Here is a 26658-nt window from a genome sequence, read left to right as displayed (position 1 = left end):
AGCAAAACAAAAATTCAATTACTTAAGATCTCTTACAGTCCATTCTAATCTAAGCGAGTCTGGTATAGACATAATTTGTCAACATCAAGCTTGCAGCAGGATCATAGCAAGAGAGAGGGAGCATGACAGAAAGAAACCGAACAGAGAAAGGAACTCAGAGACACTAGACACAATTCTATTATTTCTGCTTATATTTTCAAAATAAAGGTCAAATGGTAATTCTGTTTGATTCTTGATGAATCCACAGGAGGGTCTCTGATCAATCATTTTTCAAGTAATGGGTTTCATTTTCCCTATCTATATTATTTCCTTAAATGGTTGACCTTTGGCCAAAGCAAGGCAGGTAACCTCCCTACGATTAACACATTGCTAGCTTTTTGGTACTATTTTTTATTTTTATTTTTTTAAATTTATTTATTTTTGATTTTTTTCTCTTTTTAATTAATTTATTATTATTATTTTTTTACATATTTAGATGTTGTTCTGGAGCAGTTGGTGGGGAGGGGGAAAAGGAAAAGGGGAGGCAATAGCGTGGAAGGAGGGAAGGTGGGGTGTTGTCGAGGCACCTGGCACCCCTGTCATTCCATCAGGCTGCAGCTTGGTGGTCATTGCTGGGCTGGATGCAGACATCCGGGGGGCATGGTCTAGGCCTGAGGCCCCCACTGCCCTGTATCGGGAGCGTGGGGCACTTCTGGCAGTAGCCTGGTGGTTGTCACTGGGCTGGATGCAGACATTGTGGAGGCATGGCTGAGGCCCTTGGCAGCCCCTGCTCCAGATCGGGAGCCCAGGGAGCTTCTGGCAGTTGCCTTGTGGTCATTGCTGGGCTAGATGCTGATGTTGTGGGTCATGGCCAAGGCCCATGTCCCCCACTCCCCTGCACTGGCTTGGGAGCCTGGGGCACTTCCAGCAGCAGCCTGGTGGTCACTGCTGAGCTGGATGCAAATGTTGGAGGCCCATGGCTGAGGCCCAAGGCACCCCAACTGTCCTGACTTAGGGGCCCAGTGCACTTCCAGTGGCAGCCTAGTGGTTGTCACTGGGCTGGATGTGGTCATTGAGGAGTGTGGCTGAGGCCCTCAGCTCCCCACCACCCCAGCTTGGTAGCCTGGGGGCCTTTGGTCCTTCTAGTTTTATAGGTGTTCTTTGGCGGTGTTAGACCTTTCTTAGTTAATATCAGAACTTTGCCTCTGGTCTGTGGGTTTTTTGTGTTTTCTTTCAGTTCTCTGTTGGATTATTAACTACCCACACTACTTAAACTCTGTAGTGGAACTAATTTGTTGTCCTTTGCTTACTTCTAAAATGAGGGTACTTTCTGTGGGGACCAGCACTTGACCCTTGTGATTGAACTAAATTGCTTCTTTGCTGCTGATTCCCTGGGGAAGGCTTTTTAGGGAACTCATGGTTTAATTTTTGACATTGTGAATACTTCCGGGTCTTGTAAGGTTCAATACACCAGGCTGTGTGGAAATTCTGGTCTGGGCCTGTGTCTTTTCAGCAAACTGCACCCTCTGCAGTTCTATATTACTGACTGGTCTCCACTGAGTGAGCGTGTCCTGATTAGAGGACAGATCAGCTGTCCATACTGTGCCCCAATGTTCCCCCGGTGGGCCAGTCTCCCCCAGCCCCTGCATTCCAGACACTTCCCATGGGCAGGGACATGCTTGGTCCCTGGCAATGACTCATCAGCCTCTAAGTGGCTCCTTTTTCCAGTTGTCTGTGGCCCTTCACTCCTATGTGGGTCCACGGGAACCCTGTTAGTGATCTTGCTGGCCTGGGGGCCGCCAAGGCCCTCCTCTCCTCTGCAGTCTCCAGGAAACTTCATCCGAAGGGCACAGGTGTGGCTTTTGCTAGCTCCTGTTCCATGCACTCACCAGGGACAGCCTAGAAGTGGCCAGGGCTCGAAACAGTCGGAGCAGTTCTTTCTTTCTCCCATTGTGGCTTCTCCTCCCTTTATCAACTCCATAGGTCTCTCCTCCTCTTCCCCTGAGCTCTAGCAGCCCCAGCTTAGCATCTGTTGCTTTTTATAGTTGTAAATTGGTTGATTGTGGGAAAGAGTGATGCTTGGGATCACCTATTCCACCATCTTCCTTGCAAGTCAGTCTGGTACTGTTTTTTAAAAAGTTAGTTTTCCATTAATAACTTTCAGATAATCTATTGTTGTTAAAAGATAAATTGTTGAACCTCGATGATCCTTTGTAAGAAAGTAGTAACATAAACTTGTTGAATTACATTTTATCAACAAGAATTAACTACTGTAAAGATTTTGGGTTAAAGACAGGCATGGAGGTGGAAATGTCAATGAACAAGAGTGCCTTTTCATGCTCCTCAATCATGGTACATTTGCTCCACTTCAGCAAAAAATGAGCCCTCCATGAGATATTTGGAAAACAATTTTCAATCCATGTATTTGTTGGCTTCCCGTAAATGTGAAATAGTATTTATTCAATCATGCATAATACATGGCATATGGTATTTATTACAGATGATTAATAAATATTTGCTGAATACATAAATGAATAATCAGAGAATTAATGACTAATTTCTTGGAAGCTGCAAACTGAACTGGAATAATGGTTGTCAAGTTTGACAGTCTAACTTTTCAATCGGAAAACTATTCACAATCCAAATTAAGAAAGGAAAGAGAAAGAGAAAGAAAGGAAGATATAAAGAAAGAAAGAGTTTGTGCAGGTCTCAAGTCAATGTGGACTCATCTCAAGCTGACAGCAGTGAGGATGGGAAGACGAAGGGAAAATTAGTTATACAAATGATTAAAACCCTATGGTCCACTGCAGGGAGATTTCTAATTATTCTGAATCATTGTTTTTAATCTAAAATTGATGAAAAATAGATTCCCAGCAAAACTTAAAAATAAAATTAAACCATTAAAGCCATTAGTGAATAAGACAAGAACAATAATATTCAGCTGATGCGCATGTTCTGCTTTCTTCCTATTAGATTTCAACTTAAACTACTAAAAGCTCTTGCTATTTAGTCTATTTTTTTTCCCTCTGAGAAACCGTTTAAGACCAGAAAAAAATATATAATATTCTATGTAATAGGAGCTTCTTTTTAAGCAATGGAAATTTTTTAAAACTTATAAATGAAGATCCATTAATTATATTATGAAAAAGAGAAATTCTTCATTTGAACATATTCTGTGTCTGTTAAAATATGGAAATCTTCCACATTTTCATGTAAAATCATATTTCATGGCTTTTAATTCAAAAGTGTAGAGTGTTATTTTGAAAGAAAAATGTCCTTTGAAATCGCTTAAGTTTAATTGAGAATCTAAAGCCAAATTTATCCTTTACTCTCCAACCAAAAACAGTCAGTTCTCTTTCTTTATTTGATAAGATGCATCAATGGCATTAATCTTTCTGTAGTTAGCCAGGGTCTAAACTCTAAAAGTCACCAGCAATGTACCTTTGCATGCCTTTTTTACATCCAATGAATATATCTTGTTTCTATATCAACCAACTAACCAAGTACTTATTGAACGTATTACAGCAATTACTGGAAGTAGTGGAGAACAATGATCCTTGCTTCAAAGGAGTTTACAATTAGATTTGGAGACAAGATTAACATGCTAATGAAACAATTATCAAAAAATAACAAGAAGATATTATAAAATTAAATAGTACCTTATGAAAGCATAAACTGTAATTATAGAAATTTGGAGAAAGATGGTGATCCAGGAAAGAAGGAAAGGTTACTGAACACATCTTAATCATTGCCATAATTATTATTATTTTGCAGCAAATGCTTATACATTATTGCTGAATTTTGCAAAATGGGTTCTTATATTGGCTCATTTTCACAATCAAGGAAATTTAAGGTCCAATGAAGAGAGATGACCACCCAAAGTCCCCATAGCTAGATAGCGGAGGGATTTAAGCCCAAGCCTCACAAGTTCCTGAGTTCTCTCCACATTGCAGCACTGCTTTTTATGAAGTTGGGTGGACTCTGATGCCTGGAAAACTTTACTATGCAGAGGAGAGGGGCAAGGCTATTCAGGCAAAGCATGTAGCATGAGACATGGGAAAGCAGGAATCTATCCTTCTCACCTCAAATATTTATCAAGCTCACAGTATGTGCTAGACCCTTGATGGGAATCAGTAAAAAGCAAAATAGGGGCTGGCCCCGTGGCTCACTCAGGAGAGTGTGGCTGGTAGCATAGAGGCCGCGGGTTCAGATCCTGCATAGGGATGGCTGGTGCTCTCACTGGCTGAGTGTGGTGCAGACCACACCGAGCCAAGGGTTGCGATCCCCTTACCGGTCAGGGAAAAAAAAAAAAAGAGAGAAAGCAAAATAGTCATGACCTTTGCCTTCATGGAGTTTAGACCAGGGGAGGTGTACACTAGTCAAATAAATATGCAATAAATATAAAATTGTAGCTGATGTAGGTGCTGTGGGGAGAGGTTTATGCTACAATAACACAGAATAGAAAATTTAACCTATAAAGAAGGCTTTCATGAGGCATATAGATGTGTATATGATTACATAAGCATGGAAAAAAGATACACAAGACCACACTTTATGTGATACAGATTGGATATGAGGGGTGAAATAATGGTGAACAGTGGAAGAGGGAAAAAAAGCCAAAAGAAAATAGTTCTCCATGATTAAAACAGAATGCATACATTAGAAGTTATGGAAACCATATGCTATTGGTGATTATCTCAATGTGGTGGGGTTTCAGGTATTTTATGCTCTTTCTAATGATCTTCCATATTGTTTTAATTTTTTTTACAATGACCATGTGTTACAGTGGCCCCCTTTATTCATGGGAGGTATATTCCAAGACCCCTCAGTGGATGCCTGAAACCTCAGACGGTACCCAAACCCTATAGGTTTATATACCATGTTTTTTCCAATATGTTCATGTCTTCCACCCACAAATTTAATGCCTTTTCCATCTTGACTAAGCACTAATCAGGCACTGTGGCTGTGACTTCTGCAGTTTGAGGTACAACAGCAAAACTAGCACAATTTTTTTTTTCTTCTTCACAATTTCATCAATAGAAGGCTCACTCTTTTTGTAGATCTTAGCAAACTCAGCATACTTTTTTTTTTCTTATTCTTGATTAAGTCAAAAACTTTCACCTTTTCACTTAAAGAAAGCATTTTATGGCTTCTCTTTGGCATATGCGAATTGCCAGCATCACTACTTTGGGGCTATTATGAAGTAAAGTAAGGGTGACTTGAACATAAGCACTGTGATACCAAGATAGTCGATCTGATAACCAGGACAGCTACGAGTGACTAAGGGGTGAGGAGGTCTACAGCAGTGACACGCTGGACAAAGGGATGATCCATTTCCTTGGAGGGGGGGGGGATGGCATGAGATTTCATCATGCTACTCAGAACTGTGCATGATTTAAAACTCATGAATTGCTTATTTCTAGAATTGTCTATTTAGTAGTTTTGGACTGTGATCGACAAAGGGTAACTGAAACTGGAAAGTGAAATTGAGGATAAAGGGGTACTACTGTGTTTATATTATCTTGTTCTCAGGTGTCTTAGTCCTTTCAGGCTGCTCTAACAAAATACCTTAGACTAGGTAACTTATAAATAACAGAAATTTATTTCTCACAGTTATGGAGGCTGGAAAGTCCAATATCAAGGCACCAGCAGGTTCAGAGTCTGGTGAGAGCCTGTTCCTCATAGATGGTGACTTCTATCTGTCCTCACATGGTGGAAGGGGCAAACAAGCTCCCTCAGGTCTCTTTTATAAGAGCACTAATCCCATTTATGAGGGTGGAGCCCTCATGACCTAATCACTTCCCAAAACTCACCTTGGGGAGTAGGATTTCACATATGAATATTGGGGGGATACACACATTCAGACCAAAGCAGTGGGGGGAAATATTTCCTAAGGGAATTACTCTTAAAAAACCTGCAATTCAAAAGTAAGTAATGGCTTTCAGGTTATTTGTAATCAATATTTATTTCAAGATTTCTGAAATCTTGAGGCATTATAGAGAATAACTGTAACTGTTCCAACAAACTGAACGTTTGAAGAAAAAAAAAAGAATTTGTTGGTGCTCTGGATGTAAGGGAAGAGACTATCCAGAAGTGAGCACCATGTATGATAAAGAGATGAGGGTTACAATGTTACTGAATTGATTTCATCCATTTGGTGGATATTGGTGAGACAAGAAAAAATACTACATTTATGTGAACAAATAATTTACCTAGATTCTTCAGTAGACAATTTTTATTTTGAGCAGTAATTGATTTTACATCACCATTGGCAACTGTATAATGGCTGATGGGAAGACAGAGTTCAGTAAGAATTAAAAGAGAATTCAAGCTCTTTATTGGGAGGAATAGATGACAACCAGAAAATAATTCTCTAGATACGATTGAAAATATAAAGATCCAGAAAAGTTTAAAAGGACTTTAATGAGAAAGAAAGAAAGAGGAAGAGAGAAAGAAAAGAAAGAAAGAAAGAAAGAAAGAAAGAAAGAAAGAAAGAAAGAAAGAAAGAAAGAAAGAAAGAAAGAAAGAAAGAAAGAAAGAGAAAGAAAGAAAAAAGACCACAACACTTCATTGAACTTTCCAGAAGGAGAAAACAAACCTAAGGTTAGTAGAGATGGTGGGGAGGGAGGGAGGGGGTTTGGGGAGGGGCAGGTCAGGTAAAAGGCACAAAGAAAAATGATGATTTGTAATAATGAATATGCTAATAAAAAAAAGAAAAATTAGAAATTAGTAAAGCTTATGCATTAATATAAACTAAATGGTGTTTTGAATCACTTACTTTTTTTTTTGTTTTATTATAATTGTACTCAAAAAGGAAATATGCTCCTAAGTTTGATTAGAGAGAAAAGTGGTCACATTTCAGGAACTAAGTACTATATAATATTTAAGGATAACGCTAGCACCCAGAAAGACGCCACTTACAGGTTTCTCAAACTGAAAAAAATGATTTTGAAATTTAGCCTAAGGTCTCATTTTTTGTTTGTTTATTTGGTTAGCTGTGAAAAACTTTTCGGTTTTAAAATTTGTGACAATATTCTTATGAGGAGATTTACAATGCCAAATATTGATATTAATGTTAATTTAAATGTTTTATAATATATGCTATAATAAAATTCAGGTTTTTCCTTAAAAAAAAGAAAAAGAAAAGGCCTTTAATGCAAATGAGTAAAGGAAACAGGACAGTGAAACTCCTCTGGCACTCTAGAACAATGGAGAAAATAAGGCAGACGCAAAGCCGTAGAATAGGGGTGGTAAGAAAACTAAGACTAAAAGTAGAAGATGAATTCCAAGCATAAAGGTAGAATAGAGGGAGGGAAAATGTGCAAAGAATAGAAATAATGTCCACAGGAAAAAAGAATAACGTTTCTATATTGTAGCAACTCCCACACTATAAAAACCCTACATAATAGATATAAAAAGAGAAGAGATAAAGGCAGCAATTAAAGCAATTATTTCCATACTGTACATCCAAATATATTCTACTGCTGGATAGAATTAAACATCTTTTCATGATGAATAAAATACCTGAAAGTGATTTTTAAAACTGGCTTTGGAATATTTTGATTTTTGATGTACAAAGTAGACAGCTACAAATAAGAAATTTTTTTGAGAGGGATGATAATAGAAAGGGTTTGAGTTTTGTTTTCAGGCAGACTCAGTAAAAATCCTAGTCCCTTATACATACTGTCTGTGGAACTCTGGGAAAGTTACCTAACTTTCTGTATTCATTGCTTACCAGTAGGCTGTAATCAATACCTTCTTATTTGCTTTTTGTGAAGATCAAATAAGATGATGCAAGTGCCTCATCCATAGTCATTCAATAAATATATCTCCCTATTCAACTATAAATCAAATATTTACTTTAGAAATTAAATATTTTTTTAGAAATTTTATATACTCTGCCTTGACACAAAATTTGGCTTGACTATCATCTTCTTCAGAGAAACTTGGAACCACTTTTTTTCCTGAAATTATAAGTAAGGTTAAGTCATTCTAACGTCACTTGAAAAAAAATCCCCTTAAAATCCTCTCCTTTATAAATACCTCCAACTATGCTAATACTCTTCATTATAAAGTAGAATTTTGTCTGTTGATTCCATACTCTCCCTCCAGGGAGGAATCCTCTCTGCCCCAATCCACAGTGCCGACTGTGGAGTGGCCCGATTTAGGAGGAAGCGGTGATGGTGCCAATGAAATGCCTTCACAGAAAAGAAGAGAGTTTTTAAAGTAACTCTTAGGAAACAGCTTGTTTTCGTTTTTTTTTTTTTTCTCTCCATATCTTGGTGAACTACAGAAAAAGATGCTGAAAGTAGTTAAACGGATTTGGGTAATTCCTGTAGAGAAAGGTAAATCTGAAAAATGGGTGGAAAATAAATAAGGAAATATCATTAGTGTGTCCTACTAAGACTACAAGATTTTAATTTTCAGTCTCTAAACATGTGGTAAAAAAGTGTACCTTATAGGATATAAACACATAGTGTTTCTCTTAGCTATATATATAATTCTAATTTTCAAATTCTTAAGAAATAAAGATAATGCAATATGTGAGGCCTGCCCAGAATATCTAAACTAGGGGGGTATTTATGGAGAAAGACTAAGTAAAGACTAGGTGTTACCAAGTTGAAATTTTGGCAGTCCCTAAAGAAACAAAGAGTTAGGGCCTCAGGGAGCAAAGAAGTGGCACTATAGGCATGGGTCTAGTAGGTAGAACATGAGAAAGTAGGACCACCGAAAACAGATACAACCAGATGGTCGGGAGGTGAGTGTGCGAGGGCTAGGACCCCCGACAGCTCAGAGGGACCGGGATGCCTGTTACAACAGCGTTCTCTCTGATTTGTCTTTTGCATAGCTTCAGATTTCCGTGATTGACCCCGCACTCAGTAGGAACTCTCTGCGGTTCAAACTCCACCAAGCCCTATGTCCTCTTATGGAAGGGGATTACTTTTCTCCAAAATAGGAGGTGGTAAAGAGAAGTCTTTGAGTTTGAGTAAGCGGTTATGTGATCTGCAGGAGACTCATGTTTCTCCTGCCCAGCATCTATTCCCCTTTTTTCTGAAACAGGATCCTGGTACCACTTCACATTATGTTTTCCTGAAAACAGTGATGTGTTCAGGGATGTGCATGAGATCAAAGCCACACTAACATATTTCAAGACCAAGATTTCGTGAGGACTATTGGCAAAGAGAAGCAGTTGCTCTGAGTTTGGCAAGCAGGTGACAATATGAACTTCGAGTTTTAGAAACCATCTTGGGGCTTCCAGTCAAGATGGCAGAATAGATGCACCCCAGCATCACTCTATCCCACAAATCAACCAATTTACAACTATTAAAAAGCAATGACAGCCAAGCTGGGGCCATTAGAGCTCAGGGGAAGAGGAAGAGAGAGCTACAGAGTGCATGAAGGCAGGAGAAGCCACGACAAGAGAAAGAAAGAACCGCTCTAACTGTTTTGAGCCCCAGCCACTTTAAGTCTGGAGCTGCTGAGCACACAGAGCAGGAGCCATCAAAAGCGTCAGCAGTGCCCTTTGTATGAAATTGCTTGGAGGCTGCAGGGGAGAAGAGGGCCTTGGTGGCCTTCACACCAGCAAGACCACTAACAGGGTTCCCGTGGACCCACTTAGGAGTGAAGAGCCACAACAACTGAAAAAAGGAGCCACTCAGAGGCTAGTGAGTCACTGCAAGGGCCCTGCACATGGCCCGATACATGGAAAGTGTTTGGAGTGTGGGTGGTGGGGGGATGGGCCCACCAGGGAAACACTGGGACAAAGCAAGGACAGCTGACCAGCACCCCATCAGCACAGGACCACTCAGAGGAGACTGGTCAGGAATATAGAATTGCATGGGGTGCAGTTTGATGAAAAGCCTCAGGCCCAGAGCAGAGTTTCTACACAACCCAGGTGCACCGGATCTCATGAGATCTGGAAGTACCTATAAAGTCAACCATTAAAACCTGTGCTGCACAAAAAGCCTTCCCTAGGGAATCAGCAGCAAAGCATCAATTTAGCTAAACCACAGAGCTCAAGTACTGGTCACCACAGGAAGTTCCCCCATTTTAGAAGTAAGCAAAGGACAACAAATTAGTTCCAGCTCAAAGTTTAAGTAGTAGAAACAGTGAATAATTCAACACAGAACTGAAAGAAAAAACAAAATACCCACAGACCAGAAACAAAGTTTCATATTAACTAGTAAAGAACTCACATCAAAGAACACCTATAAAACCTAGAAGGACTGGAAGCCCCCTAGGGGCCCAAGCCAGGGACTGGGGGAGGAAGCACCTGAGGCTCCCAAGCTGGGGTGGCGGGGGGTGAAGGTCTCACCCACACCCTCCCACCCACACACCTGCACCCAGCCCAGCAATGACCAAGCCACCAATGGAAGCCTCCTGGTCTCCTGTGCAGGAATGATGGGGGAGCCACAGGCCTCAACCCCACCCCTCCTCCTTCCTCCTCCCACCGTGTTTCCTTCCCACTTCCTCTCTTCCCCTCTCCCAACTGCTCCGCAACAACATCTTAGAATGTTAAAAAAAAAAAAAAAAAAAAAAAGATTGATAAACTAAAAAAAATAAATTAAAAGAAAAGAAAAGAAACCATCTTGACCTCTCAGTGAGAGGATCCCGCCAAGAGAAAAACCAATCCAGAGAAAAGAAGAGGTGAAAGATGAGGGAAGGCAGATTCCTAGCACCACCATTTGTTCCAGCACACTTGAAACCTCTCCCTGGATTTGCCATGACATGAGCCAGATAATTATTTCCTTAAATCAGCTTAACCTACGTTTCAGTCACTCACAACGAGTAAATTGCTGCCTACTGCAGTAACATTTACCCTGCTATGACTTCTGCCAAGTAGGGTCTAGAAGTTGAGAAAAATCTGTCAAAGAACGTTATTCTCTCCCTCTGCAGCTGTGTGGTCCCTCTGACTCTACCCCTCATTTGGCATAAAAAGCATTCTGAAAATCATGTCTCTCTCTGGAAAACAGCATGTATCTGCTGGCCTTTATCCACTTATGCCAAGAAGGCTCCTGAAAACCTGGACAGAGATCAGCACACTGCCTAGTTCCAACAGCTAAGATAATGGGTAGAAAGAAACGTTCTATCTGGACTGTGATCTCTGCTTGTTTCCTCATGGCCAGTTTGGGCTTTGAATAGTTGGAGAACTGTTCTGACAGGGCTTCTGAGCCAAACCTGTATGCTGAAACTCAACCCTGGCACACCCAGTGTGTCCACTCCATTTTAGCCTGATGCACTCTGGACTTTGATTTTCACTTTACTTTCTTGTAGAGCTACACCACTTTCCCCTCTCTTCTGACTTCTCGCTTGCATACCTCTCAGTCAGGCCATACTTGCTTAGCCTAGCTCCTGAAACTGTGACCTGCTCTGATCTCCAAGCACTTAAGTTTTGGTGCTGCTTTCTAAGTCTTTAGTTCTAACTTAAGATGGCATAAGCTATGTTAATAGAGAGATCTCTCTTGTCCACTATTGGAACTGTAAAGAACTTTCTAGTCACAATGCCATGCAGACTGTGCTGCACTCTTCAGACTAATCTGCTTATTCTATAAGTACTGATCCTGCCTTCTTTTCCTGCTGTCCACAAAATATATCTACTCAAGCAGTGTCATGGATAACTCAAGGGAGAAAGTGGCTTCATCAACCAACTCATCAAGATTTAGAATTTAACTGTCATTCCCAAATATAGGATGAGCAGAAGGAGCAAAATTCTTCCATCTGAAATAAATCCTTTGATATCATTACTCTCCAATTATTATGAAACTTTATCTCATCATTGCTGCATGAAAATTATTTTCAAATATTAGAAACACTTGTCATAAAATATTCATGTTCTGAATGGCCCTAAGGAACAGAACTAAATGGATGTTTAGAGAGACAAATTCCAGTTTAGTTTAAGAAAGGGCTTTTTAAATTTTCAGAGCTAGATCAAGATAGACTACGCTCTTTTAGTAGGTGGGGATATTTCTGTCATTTTGGTGTGCTTCAGTGATTTAACAAGTACTGGGTTGAAATCCCAGTTCTCAGCACCCAAAAAATTATTTTGGCTTGGAATGAAGAACACTTTATCTGAAAACATCAGCCATCTATCTCTAGTCACAGGCCTTGATCTGAGGGCCCTGGGAAGTTTTTAGTATGTTCACTCTGACCGAGGAGCAAAACTTCCATCTGGTCTACCATTTGGTCTACCACGACAATCTGGAACTCCAAAGTGCAGTATACTAAGAGAATTGTTTTTGGTTTCCAGGGGATCTTTCTCCCTGTCTTTGCTATGATTAACACCACAAGGATTATGTTAAATTCTTCATGTCTTCCACTTACTGACTGCAAAATACAGACAAATTATTCTTCTGATGAGTGACAGCACTTTTGATGAACCAGGGAGGTTTCCTCCTGACCTAATGATTTTCCCTCTGTTTATTCTTCCTAACTGGCCTGGTGGTCCCAATTTGTAAGCTACCAAATTGTAGATTTAGTTTTTGGTAGTATTTTTTTTTATCAAACTTAAATTTTAAGGGCTCTAAGTATTCTTTTCTGAACAGTAATTTTTATAAAAATTAAGGGAAGTGTGTGTTTAAAAAGTCTTTAACAGAGCTGGAAGAGATACAACAAGACTAACTAAAACTACTGGGAGATTAACAATTATTTTTTTAAAGCAAAAGAAATTAATCATATTTGACCCAGAAAGAAGATAGTTAAAATGAAGTTTGACAAAAACCTATGAAATCGTGAAAGTTTTAGTAAGATGGACATGAGATTCTTCAGAATATTCTGAAATACTAGATTGTATGCACCTCCCTTAAAGCTCAAGAAAGTTAAGGTTTTCAGCAATATTTTTCCCTGTTGACGAAAACATATTTTGACCTTCTCCTTTGCCACATCAAATACCCAAGTACCACACACAGAAATAAGCCAGTCTTTTATTCCACACTCAACCAATTACCCAATGCAAGAAAAAACTCAAGAAAACTTTTCAAATGTCTGAACATAATGAAAAAGATCTATCAATTTAAAATAAAAATAAGCGTGTCTCTACTCCACTGGTGAACATGCAGAAAAAGAAATCAAGAAAGCTAGCCCATTTATAATAGCCACCAAAAAAATAAAATATTTAGGAATAAAGCTGACCAAGGATGTGAAAAATCTCTATGAAGAGAACTACAAACCACTGTTGAGAGAAATTAAAGAGGACACAGGAAGATGGAAAGATATCCCATGCTCTTGGATTGGAAGAATTAACATTATGAAAATGTCCATATTACCCAAAGTGATCTACAGATGCAATGCAATCCCCATCAAAATTCCAATGACATTTTTCTCTGAGATGGAAAAAGCTATCCAGACATTTATATGGAACAACAAAAGACCACACATAGCCAAAGCAATCCTGAGCAAAAGAAATAAAGCTGGAGGCATAACACTACCTGACTTTAAACTATATTACAAAGCTATAATAACCAAAACAGCATGGTACTGGCATAAAAACAGACACATGGGTCAATGGAACAGAGTAGAGAATCCAGAAATTAACCCATTTGCCTACAGCCATCTGATCTTTGACAAAGGCAGCAAAGCTACATACTGGGGAAGAGACTGCCTTTTCAACAAGTTGTGCTGGGAAAAATGGATAATCATATGTGGGAGAATGAAACTAGACCCATATCTTTCACCATATACCAAAATCAACTCAAAATGGATTAAAGAATTAAATATACATCTGAAAACAGTAAAACTCCTTAAAGAAAACATAGGGGAAGCACTCCAGGAAGAAGGAGTCGTACAGAATTCATGAATAGGAGCCAAAAAGCACAGGCAAATAAAGGTAAAAGAAATAAATGGGATTATATCAAACTAAAAAGCTTCTGCACAGCAAAAGAAACTATCAACAAAGTAAAAAAACAACCAACAGAGTGGGAGAAAATTTTTGCAAAATATATATCTGACAAAGGATTAATATCCAGAATATACAAAGAATGGCCAACAGACACATGAAAAAATGCTCAATATCACTCAGCATCTGGGAAATGCAAATCAAAACCACACTGAGATACCATCTCTCTATAGTTAGGATGGCTAATATCCAGAAGACTGAGAACAATAAGTACTGGAGAGGTTGTGGAGGAAAAGGAACTCTCATCCACTGTTGGTGGGGTTGCAAAATGGTGCAGCCTTTATGGAAAATGATATGGAGGTTCCTCAAACAATTACAGATAGATCTACCATATGACCCAGCGATTCCACTGCTGGGAATATACCCAGAGGAATGGAAATCATCATGCCAAAGGGATACCTGTACTCCCATGTTTATTGCAGCTCTATATACAATAGCCGAGAGCTGGAACCAGCCCAAATGTCCATCATCTGATGAGCGGATAAGGAAACTGTGGTACATCTACACAACTGAATACTACTCTGTTATAAAAAACAACAAAATACTACCATTCGCAACAACATGGATGGACTTAGAGAAAATTACATTAAGTGAAACAAGTCAGGCACAGAAAGAGAAGTACCACATGTTCTCACTTATTTGTGGGAGCTAAAAAGTAATAAATAAATAAACACAAAAACAAATAAAGGGCAGGGGGTAGAAGACAGAATAACCACAAAAATTCCTTGAACTATTTAAGCCAAGTGCACAGGTACGATGTAGGGGAGAGGGGGGGAGGGAGTGGAAAGGAACGGGTAAAGGGGCATGAAAATCAAGTACAATGTATTTTGAGAAGTAAAATAAAATTAAATTAAGTTTAAAAGAATAATAATAATAAATAAAATAAAATAAAATAAAATAAAAATAAAAATTGGGGGAAAGTTGAAATTCTGATGCCTTCAAATTTCTCCCACTTTTACTCAGGGTTCCTTTCACTCTAAAGTATCTGCTCTAAATGAAATATTCAGGTTGTATAGATTAGAGATATAACTTATGGCAAATTTTTACTATACTAGGATTCTATTATCAACCAAGTAGGATAAGTCACAGAATTTTCATTACAATGAGATTATACCAAGTATTGAGTATAATTTGTGCCCATGCAGGCTAAAAGGGTGACTACAACTCCCTAAACACTTTCCTTAAAATGGATGGACAGTTGGTTGACATTTTAGTTTTGAAATACACTAAAATCATTCTCCATGATTCAGACCTGAAAAATTTCTAACCTTGGTAATTTGCATGTACAGAAATCTCTACATAATCTCAAATGTGCAAGTTCTTATGATGTTGGATGTGTTTGGGGTTGGTTTTCTGTTTGTTTATTTTAGGTTACTTGCATCTATTAGAGGAAATTTAATAGAAAAAAATCCAAGTAGCTCCAGGGCACAGAAAAAAGAAAAAAACAGAGAAGTATTCTTAAGATAATTCTCAAGTGAACATATTGACTATTTTTTAATGAAAGAGCAAAGAAATGAATGAGTGAAACAAAACAGTAGAGTTAGATTTGGAAATTAAAACTGCTACCTAAGTGTGTGTGGAGAGGATAGCATATTTTTTTTTATTTGTCAAAACTTTTTTTTTAATCACTGCACCACTCTATATTCATAGTTTGTTCATTTGAAAGCTACCTATAAAACATGACCTTAAGTAAACATAATTTACTTAATTTTGGTATTTAAAATACCTTAATAATATTGCACTATAGATAGATACAAGCTATAATTATGCTTCTGAACAATATTTGTTTCTCATGATCAAGCATAATATTTTAATAATATTCTTTATGAGACCAAAGGGGAAATTTTAACTAGCAAGATATGTGCTCAGTATCTTCCTTCTTTCCTTCCAGATTTTTTCAAAGTGGTTATGTCACATAACTTTTTAAACATAGGAAATATAATGTTTGTAGCAAAGAGACTTGGTTTTCCAAAGATGGCAGGAATGAGCTGGGATAATACTGTCTTACAAAGTACTTTTGCAAGGAACATAATCTTATTAAAATAAGCTCAGGAAAATGCAATTATTAAGCAGATACTCATTTAATGGACTCCAAGGTGAAGTTAAATCTCCAGGCACGAGGAGGGTCAGTAACAAGGCAGCCATAGGGGCCTCAGCATAGATTCATGGACATAGACTCTCATGGTCTACATAAAGAGTTAGAGTCAGGTAGTCCAGTTGGTTTGGTCCAGCCTACGTATGAACTGGTTCCTTCAGGCCAGCTGTACTCTTGTTTAAATCAGAGTGGTTGGAGATGTTGAGCAGGATTGGGGAGCAAAGCATATTTTCTGAGAAGGGGTACAGAAGAGGGAAAATAATTGGCAAATATAGCACAATCACTAAAATAATTAAAACTCAGATTGTGCAAAGATAAAAATTATCACTTGCTTAAAATATAGCTCTAAAATTTCTGTGCCAACGTTTGAATTAACCTCCATAAAAGATCAAAGCCCGACACTGGCATCCATTTTTTTTCTTTTTTAAAGGAATTTCATAAATATAATTCAGAAGTCTCTACATAAGATTCTTTATCTCCAAATTAGGTTGAACATCATTATGACCAGAAAACGCTTGCTGTTACTAATGCATGTGAGAATAACTGGTAGAAATAATTATTCCTTTAGACTTATTGTATAAATCATTACATACACTTCTTTAGCACTTAGTAATCTTAAAGCTATGCCAAGTAATCCAACTACTAAATATATAAATAAAATAGCAAAACCAGATCTAAAGACATACAGAAGAATTTATTTTTCATTAGCATTAGTAAATTACATGTTAAAAAATATTCATGACACCCAATTCTGGAACTATGACTCTTAAGAAATGTTCCAAACTCAGATATACTTTTAAAAAGCTCAGATGCTGGTATTAGCATCTCAGCTTCCTCCATGAGCCACAAAGTCAGCCTCTGCTCTTTTTCTCTCTCGAGTATCATTCCTCAGAATGGTACAACATGGCTTCCTTTCTTCCATGCATAAACATTCCTCCCCAGTAGTAATTTTAGGATTCAACTAAAATCATCTGTAGTCTTCCTTCATCCTTATCTATTTAAACCTATCCACAATGACCTATGAAGATGTTGCTCTGTGGCTCAAGATCTTTAATCACTTTCCCTGGTCTACAGGATAAAGCTGAAGTACTTTTGCAATCACAGAATGCACATTCATTCTTGACCGGCCCATTTTTTCCTCTCCAGATTTATCACCTTCCACTCTCAGCCTTACAGTTCACACTTTAGCAATAAGAAAATACTTATCACTCCTATTCACCTCGTGCTTCTAGGCCTTTTATAATGCTTCTCCCTCTGATTGGAATATTCTTCTGCACCGCCCCTTCTTTACCTAAGCAATTTCTACTCTCCCCTAATAACTCACCTCATATGAACGTTCCCTGAGCCTACCAAACTGGCTAAAATTCCCTCCCTTGTGATCCCAAAGGATCCTGTGCATATCCCAATAAAAACATTTATGATATTAGATTGAAAGTATCACTTAGTGTGTCTATTCCTCCACTAACCTAAAAGCTGGTTCCTGTTATACCACCAATACCTATGAGTAGCTATTCTAGATTTGTTGAACACAATGAAAGTTCTGATACAGATACCCCTTAATATCATTTCTGACAACAAAATACATAAGCCCTTTTGTAGAGAATTTGAAACCCCTCTGAAATCTGGAAACTTATAAATTGGTTGTTTTAAAAATATTCAGCTGCTTGAGTAAAGTGAATGTAATGTTTTAATTTTTCTCAGTAGTTTGCCTCAAGAAAATGTCTGTTCATAGATGCAGCCCAAGAGCGCTTTCCTGGCGTGCTGGCTCACTGCCTGGAAACATCTCAACACTCTGCCTAAAGCAAGGCAGCAGCAGTTCAAGCAGCAGAGAGGCTCAGGAGTCTCAAGGCAGGGCTGAAATCGTGCTTTTTCACATCAGAGTGTTGTAACGATGACTGTCTTAAATAATGTGATTTTATTCAATTACCCAAAACAAGCAGAACATTTCTGTTGTTCTATATCCTAAAGTCCTCATTATTTTATATTTTTTAAGCATACTGAGAACTTAAATAGAAAGTTCATAATGTTATACTAATATGAAAGAGAAATCTTTATAGGTAAAATAAATAAAATATATAGATCACTGTATAATCAACTATTCAGAGATAATTCTGTGTCTGGCATTACCTACATCTCTCAGGTAACAGTGATTAGGAATTCAGCACTCTTGAATTTCCAGAAAATTGCTACAATTCCCCCATTTCACTATGCTCACATAAGAATGACCTAAGGACAATTTTTAAACAAGGCAAATTGAGATGAAGCCTAGGTAACAAGGTAAAATTCTACTTTCTTATAATAATAGAGCTAGGAATATTTATAATCCATACTTCTGTTTCACATTCTGCAAAAAGGGCATAATCTAAAACTACTTTAGGAGACCTCCTTACAAAGAGTCTTTGTTCTCTGATTCAAATTCAGTTTTTCAAAGCACTTCAGTTATTAAAGAGGTGGTATCTCAGAATTAAACATAGGTAAGCATTACAAAATGTACCCTTTCCTTTTTTCCCCGCTCTCTCCCTCATGGGTATGCACTCATTCGTGCTCTCTCTACCACATTTACAGAAGCCAGTGATAAAAAAGTTCCTTACTTAGTATTATGTGTATCGATGGTATGGAAGAGCTCATGTAATTCTTCTCCACTGAGAACACCATCTGCAAAATATGCTTTGAATTCTTCAAAGGATAATTTTCCATCATCTGAAATGGTAAGAACAAAGAAAAGAGAAGAAATCATCTCAACTTTGTACATCGTTCTATCTTTTGATTTTTAGAACTTTGTCCAAATGCTTGTGTATTTTTCAAAAAGAAAAAACAGTTCAAGGTGGTAAAAAGAAAAAATAATTAAACATATCTTTATAGCACATAGAATGGAAATATGTGCATTCTAATGAAATCTAAGTCTACATGGTCTGGGGAATTTTTTTGTTCATTTATTAACATGAAAAACATTTACTGAGCCATTTAACTGGCCACACCAGACGGATATATGCATAACAGAAGGATATCTGTATGACCAAATAAAGAGTCTAACACAGAGCAAATTATTTAGATGTTTTGCCTTCATGATATCAAGTAGATACAGGACCTAGCAGATTGCAAGATAAATACTAGATGTTTAATAAATGAATATTGATTGCATAGATACTTACCGTGGATATCAGAGTTGTTATTACAGACCAAACTATGTTTATTCCTATACCCTTTAAACCAATGAGTACTTTTAAAGTCAAACACATTTTACTTATTGTGGGATACAAAAGTGAAATACAATCAGGGTCTAATAAAAGAGACAGATGTAAAAACATAACTACAAGTATGTTGTACAGTAGAACACAGTAAATGCAATGAGAGACAGGCGCACATTAAATGTATGGGAGTTTGGGTAATAAAAGGTCTTTTCATTTGGGGGCATGAGTGGTTTTAGTAGCATTTGCATCTAACTTTGAACCACATGTAAAACCCAGATAAGCACAGATGGAAAAGACACGTTGAGAACAGGCAAAAAAGTTGTACAAGACACAGAAGCAGTAAATCCAGAGGGATGAAGGGACACGGGTCGAGGGAAGCATCCTTCTCTCTGCGAGGAGCGAGTTTGTCAGTTATCTCAGATGAGCTACCAAATGACAGTAACGGACGCAATGATCATTTCCATTCACAGTGAGGAAACTGAAGTCTAAGGAGGAAGGAATTTACTCAGGACCACAAAACTCCTGTAATGTGGTCCTACCTACAACACTACACTGAACAAAGAAGAATTAGTCTTTGAGTAGAAGGTATGATTTAATAAGGTGGTATCTTCAAGACTCATTTAGAGCATTTTTTATTTCCCTCAAAAGATAGTCCACAGACTTCCTTGAGTGCTGTTAAAATGCAGATTCCTGGGCCCTACCAGAGAATCAGAATCTCACAGAATGCACAGAGGGGTGGGCAGACAAGAAATCTGAATCTTTAACAACCTGTGTGACTCCTCCTTATACTAACACCCGAGAAGTATTACTATAAAGGATAAAATAGGCCTAATCACTGAATTAATTACTTAATTTTTCAGATAAGAACTTAAAGGACGTAACATTTTCAAAAATCCTTATTTGTGAATATAAATATAACATCCCCAAGAGGTTTTAAATTGTATTTTTTTTTTTTTTAACTTAGAATAAACCAATCTTCCAGTTAGTTCTTGCCAATAGTTACCTGGGCAGACACAGCTTAGAGGTGATTAAAATCCAGAGCTGGATCAAGCACAGAATGAGTTCCTGACCCCCAGTGACCTCCTGGATCAGTTGAGCTCAGCCATTCAGACAACATAGCAACCCTTTACAAAACCAAATTTAATCTACCAAGCTCATCAATTGCCTTATTGTGTGTTTCTGTTATTTTAGTTTCATGCCTCATATGACTATTTTAAACTTCAGCCCCCATGTAACCTGATGGATATGCTAGCCTAGGCTTAGTGCAGTATTTCTACTGTGCATCACCTTACATTGATAAAAATTATATTGCCAGATTGAGGAACTGAACACAAACCACATCTAGGCATAGGTCAAAGAGAAAAAGGGAAAGAGCTTTTCACCTACTATTTTAAAAAGAATGAAATAGAGTATATTAGTCTGTCTCTGCTGCTTGTAATAGAACACCTGAAATTGGATAATTTATGAATAAATAATATTTATTGCTTACAGTTTTGGATGCTAAGAAGTCCAAAGTCCAAGGAGCACATCTGGTGAGGGCCTTGTTCTTGGTGGTGATTTCTGTTCTTGAGGGTGAACATCACCCCCCAGGTGAGGCAGGGTATCACTTGGCAGATGGCTTGAGCAGATACAGACTAACCTCCTCATCACTTTCCTTTTAAAGGCATAAGAACCATGCCCATGACTACCATTAAGCCATCAATTTACTAATCCATTCAGTAGGGCATGGTCTTCACAATCTAATCACCTCTTCAAGGCCATACCTTTCAATTACCATAACATGATTTCCTACCTTCTTAACACTGTCACAATGGGGGGGTGTAAGTTTCTAATACCTGGAATTTGGGGTGACACAATTCACTTCATAGCAGAAAAAAGAAAGATAAATGGAAATCAACCCGTTTCCACCTCCACCACTGTGATGTGTAATGAATGTAATGCATACATGTTGATGGTGGGATATGTTTTCTTTGGTGGACACTTAATAGTTCTCAGGCTAGCTGAACCAGGCTATTATAGAACTCTGGTTGCCTGTGCGCCCTGTGGATAGGATGGGCGTCTGTGTTAATGCTTTACAATTACAATAAATAAGTGACGTCAAATAATAATGTACATATGAGTATTATCAAATAAAAGCATTGACTAACAAGTGCTCTGGTGATTCTCTGGGGCTAAAAATTTTTTTTTTCTTAAAACTGTTGTTGGAAAAAAATATATAAAAAGAAAAAGGAGGCACTGAATCACAGTTCTGGCTTGAAAGGTAGGAAGTAATCATATGTTTTACAAGCCTGTTTTTACCAAATGTAAGACTTCTGAAAGTCTTCCATTCAGGCTGCCACACTACTAAACAAACATTTGCAAAAAGTTACTTTTTAATAGTTCAAGACTAGTACCTTAATGTTAAACAAAAGTATTACATTTTTTAAAGAAAAGGTCAAAAAACATTTCTTTGTAGTGTGATTTTATATTAATAAAGCAATCATATGTTTTTATTTAAATACTTTGTTTCAACTTCAATATTCCTTCTGATGTTTTCTTTTAAAATGGAACAACACAGTTAAACCTTGAGTTATACTATTATAGCTCACAGAATAGCCAAATCTTATGAGGTCTGATTTCCTGATGATAAATCTCAACTTTTATCACAAAAGGTCACAAGTTTTTCACCTTTTTCCATTAGAATTATAGACTTTGTCTGACTTTGTCCTGAGCATAGTTGGCCCCTCTCTGCTTTATTTTAAAATTATTCTGACCTCATATTCTAAATTCCATTATTTTTTTTTTTTGAGATGGAGGCATCCAAGTACAGTTGCTTAGAGCACAATCTTAGAACAGAAATTGAGTTTTAAACATGGATTTACCATTTGCTAGTAGAGCAGTTTCATCCACTCTCTCATCAAATACTTATCAAGATCACACTATGTGCCAAACACTTTGGTTTGAGCTAAGAATAGGTAGACAAGCCCTTATCAATCTTAGACATGTGATGGAAGATATAGCATATGGACAGCCAAGTACAATATGATAAGGGCAATTCGAGGGGACACAGAGTGAAGTAGGAAGATTTAGAAAAGGAATATATCTAAATGTGAAGGAATAGGGAATGTTTCCCAGAGGAAATGACACTTCTGGTAAGACACAAATGTAAAATAGGGGTTAGTGAAGGAAGATCTTTAAAGAGAAAGAGTATTTTGGGCAAAGGCAATGAAAATGACACAGCTGGGAGACAAGAAAGGATATGGGTTGGAAACTGAAAAGAAAAATCAGTACACTCAGTCAAAGAGCACATACCTGGAGGGAAAGTGAAGCCAGAGAATTAGATACAGAGGGGCAACATCATGAGAAACCATAAAAATCATCGTAGAGTTTTAAATTCACCCCAAGAGCACGCGGGAGCCATGGTCATATTCTAGAAAGCAAACTGTGAGTGTAGCAAGTGGAATGGAGTGGAGAGGGATGCCACAAGAAGAGAAGACCTGTTCAGAGGACAAAACAGAATTCTGGGCAAAAGTTAAAAGTGGAAGAAATTTTGGTAGTGACAGTGAGAACACAAAGTGGACAGATTTTTCATCTATTTATGAAATAGAATCAACTGGTGATGTTAGAGTTAATGGGTGAGAGGGAGCAAGACGTCAAGGCTGATATTTGCTTTCCAGGACTGAGCAAGGGTGGGCAGCATCACCATCCATTGTGAGAGAGAACACTGGCAAAAAGCAGGGAGGGAGTGTGGTAATGAATGCTCTCTTGGAGATGTTGAAATTAGAGAAATAAGTAGTGGCATTGAGTGGGCAGTAGAATCATATAGGTCTAGAAAAGTCGAGGGGGTAGGGCTTGAGATGTATGCTTGGGAGTTACCAACACATAGTAATTGAGGTCCCAGAAGTGAGTGAGTTCTCCTAGGGAGAATGCCAACAGCAGGAAAGAAAAGGGCCCAGAAGGATTATATGTATATACATACTTATATTTTGTTAAACTTAATAGATGAAACACTTTCTATCACATGTACATATCACCTTGTACAAATCATTTAATATCACTGTACATTAATTTCTTTATCTCTAAATAAAAGCTCCCTCCTGTTTTGACCTTCTAACGTTATATATTTGTTTTAAAACAACTTACTAACTATATAAATGAAAATAAAATGGAAGCTCTTCCAATTTCAGCTTTGACATGTAAATACTTTAAGACATAGTCATTCCTGTCCTTAGAACAACAAAGAGCTGCATAAACTGAAGTTTGATGACTTTTCTTGGTTTCATCAGAGCACCGAGGTCACAGGGCAAACTGCTATCCAAAATCTGGAGCACTAGGTGAAATCAGAGAGTCACAGCTAAGATCTGCTTACCTGGAGCAGAAGCCACTGGAACCACAAACTGATATGTACACTTAAATGGTAATTTTGATGGATTGCTGGAGTCTTAGTGTGGACTAGCATGAAAGAGAGAAACTCCCGGGGGCTGCAGTTTCTGGGGAGTTTTCATACTTTGGTAGATTTTGCCTCCAGAAACCCCACCAGGTTCTCACAGTGAGGAGACAGGAAAGATCCCTTTGTGGTTCTGGCAGGGAGTAGAAAAAGAGTAATAGTAAAATGTTCCCAGAGTGTTTCCCATAACCAAGGCCTACCTTCCATGGGCAAAGACTTCACCAGAACCCTATCCCACTTGGAAGAAGAGGATTTCTCCTACTGTAGTCCCCACCAGTCTTCCTGTCTCAACTAAGGACGGGGGGAACTAAGAAACACTTGCAAAATTTATAGCCCAGGGATACAGACCCACTAAAAGACTGAGATTTAATCATAAGATTATAGAACACATCTCCTCCCCGACTTCTTACTACCACACCAACAGGGCTCACAAATAATAACAGTTAATTGTAGCTGAAAGAGCTGTCAGACTCAGACTTTCTTTGAGGAGGAGTACTTGGGGAAGCTCAAAGTCAACAGATGAGACAAAAAGACACAATAGGAACTTAAAGCCTCTCACCCCTACAGCTAGGGTAAACATTAAAAACAGCCCATCTCCCAGAAATATTGCCATAACCTCTCACACTAAAGGCCTATTTATCTCCGTTCCTATCACCTGATACATCATGTCTGGCTCTCACAAAAAAATTTCAAGGCATGCTAAAATACAAGGAAAAGCAAAGTCTGAAAGACGAAACAAGCATTGAGATCAGACTCCGATATGACACAGATATTGGAATTATCAAACAAGACATTTAAAATAACCATGATTAATATGTTAAACACTAATGGAAAAAGTAGACCATATGCGAGAAGAGATAGGTGATGTAAGCAGACACATGAAAACTCTAAGAGTCAAAAGAAAATGCTAGAAGTTAAAAAAATTGTAACAAATGAAAAATATCTTTGTTAGACTCATCAGTGGACTTGACATAACTGAGAAAAGAATCAGGAAGCTTGAGGATAGGTTAATAGAAATGCCAGTATTTTCCCACCCCCACAGCAATTTTAATCTAGCTTTTGTGAGCATTTAAAATAATTATCCTTTAAAAACACTGACTTTCTTAAACTGCAATGCACAACAGAAAAATAACTTGAAAAAATAACACAGAACATCCAAGAACTCTGGCAAATTGCAAAAGCCATTACACGTAATTGGAATATCAGAAGAAGAAAGAGAGTATAGAGCAGAAAAAATATTTAAAGTAACAGTGGCCAAGAATTTTCCAAAATTAATGACAGAAACCAAATCACAGATTCAGGAAGCTCAGAAAGTAACAGACAGAATAATCACCCCCAACTTCCCATCCTCGAAGAACCAAACTCATGTCTAGGCAAATCAGATTCAAACTGCAGAATATTAAAGACAAAGAGAAAGTTTAGAAAGAAGTAGAGAAAAACAAAAACAACAAACATCTCACCTATAAAAGACCAAGTATACGAATTACAGTTCTAATGGACCTTGTCAGAAACCATGCAAGCAACAAAAGTGTGCTGTGAAATATTTAAAGTGTTGAAAAAAACACCACAATCTAAAATTCCATATCCAGTGAAATTATTCTTCAATAGTGAAGGTGAAATAAAGACTTTCTCAGACAAACAAAACTGAATGAACTCATTCTCAGCAGAACTGCCCTGCAAGAAATGTTAGAAGTTCTTCAGGGAGAAGGATAATGATGTAAGTAAAAAATTCAGATCCACGTAAAGCAAAAGAGAGTGTCAGAGAAAGAACAAATGAAAGTAAAATAAAATATTTTATTTTTCTTATTCAGTATTAATCTAAGAGATAACTATGTAAAGTAATAATACTAACAACATAATTGTGATTACAGCATATGGATAAGTAAAATGAATTATATTAATGTTGTAAGGAACAGTAGGAGGAACTGGAAATACTCTGTTAAAAGGTACCTATATTACCCATGAAGAGGTACAGTGTTATTTGAAGGTAGATTTGGATTAGTTAAAAATACATATTGCAAGTTTAGATTAGTTAAAAATGTATGTAGCAACCACTAAATTTTTCAAAGGAAATATAATTAATTTGCTAAAAGAGGAGATAAAATAGAATCATATAAAATACTGATTAAAACCAGAAAAGGCAGAAGAAGAAGGGGGTGGGGGACAAAATACAAATGCAGTTAATAGAAAACAGCTACAAATGTGGTAGACATTAATCCAGCAATATCAATAATCACTTTAATTGTGAATGGTCTATACAAACAAATTAAAAGACAGAGATTGTCAGAATGAAATAAATAAATAAAAACACACACACAACAATACTGAGCGTGTATGCACCTAACAACAGAATGACAAAATACGTGAGACAAATACTGATAGAAATAAAGAGAAACAGACAAATACATTATTATAGTTGGAGACTTCAACAACCCTTTCAGTAATTAATAGATTAAGCATATAGAAAACTAGTAATGATACATTTGACCTGAACACCACTACCAATACCTTAATCTGCAGGTATTTATAGAATATTCCTTCCAACAACAGCAGAATACACAATCTTCTCAAGCTCACATGGAACATTCAACAAGATATGCCACATTCTGGGCCACAAAATATAACTTAACACATTTAAAGTATAGAAGTCATTCAAAGTATGTTCTCAGACTACACCAGAAGTAAACTAGAGATTGAAAACAGAGAGATAGATGGAAAATCCCCAAATATTGGGAAATTAAGCATCACTTTTTTGAATAACACATGAGTCAAAGAAGAAGGCTTACGAGGGATTTTAAAAATAATTTGAACTAAATAAATATGGCAATAACAACACATCAAAATGTATGCAATACAGTGAGAGTAGGGCTTACAGGAAAATTTATACCATTAAATGCATATACTATAAAGGAAGAAAGATTTTAAATAATTACTTGAGCTTCAGTCTTAGGAAACTGGAAAAAAGAAGAATTTCAGCCTAAACAAGCAGAAGAAAAGAAATAATAAAAATTAGAGCAAAACTCAATGAAATTTAAATCAGGAAAACAGTAGAGAAAGCCAGCAAAACAAAAAGATT

At 37.4% G+C, this 26658-nt stretch overlaps 1 protein-coding gene across 1 annotated transcript in view; it reads right to left on the bottom strand.

Annotated features, from left to right (window-relative positions):
• Nucleotides 1-26658, bottom strand: part of NECAB1 (N-terminal EF-hand calcium binding protein 1) — a 172411-nt gene that overhangs the window by 117067 nt on the left and 28686 nt on the right. Inside the window, exon 3 of the mRNA XM_063079081.1 lies at nucleotides 18557-18665. Within this exon, the coding sequence (XP_062935151.1) occupies nucleotides 18557-18665 (109 nt within the window). The remainder of the gene's footprint in view (nucleotides 1-18556; nucleotides 18666-26658) is intronic.

This window comes from Cynocephalus volans, chromosome 15 (genome assembly GCF_027409185.1).
Source record: "Cynocephalus volans isolate mCynVol1 chromosome 15, mCynVol1.pri, whole genome shotgun sequence".
Taxonomy (NCBI): Eukaryota; Metazoa; Chordata; class Mammalia; order Dermoptera; family Cynocephalidae; genus Cynocephalus; species Cynocephalus volans.
Note: the sequence above shows the minus strand (reverse complement) of the source record. Positions and strands in the feature narration are given on the sequence as shown.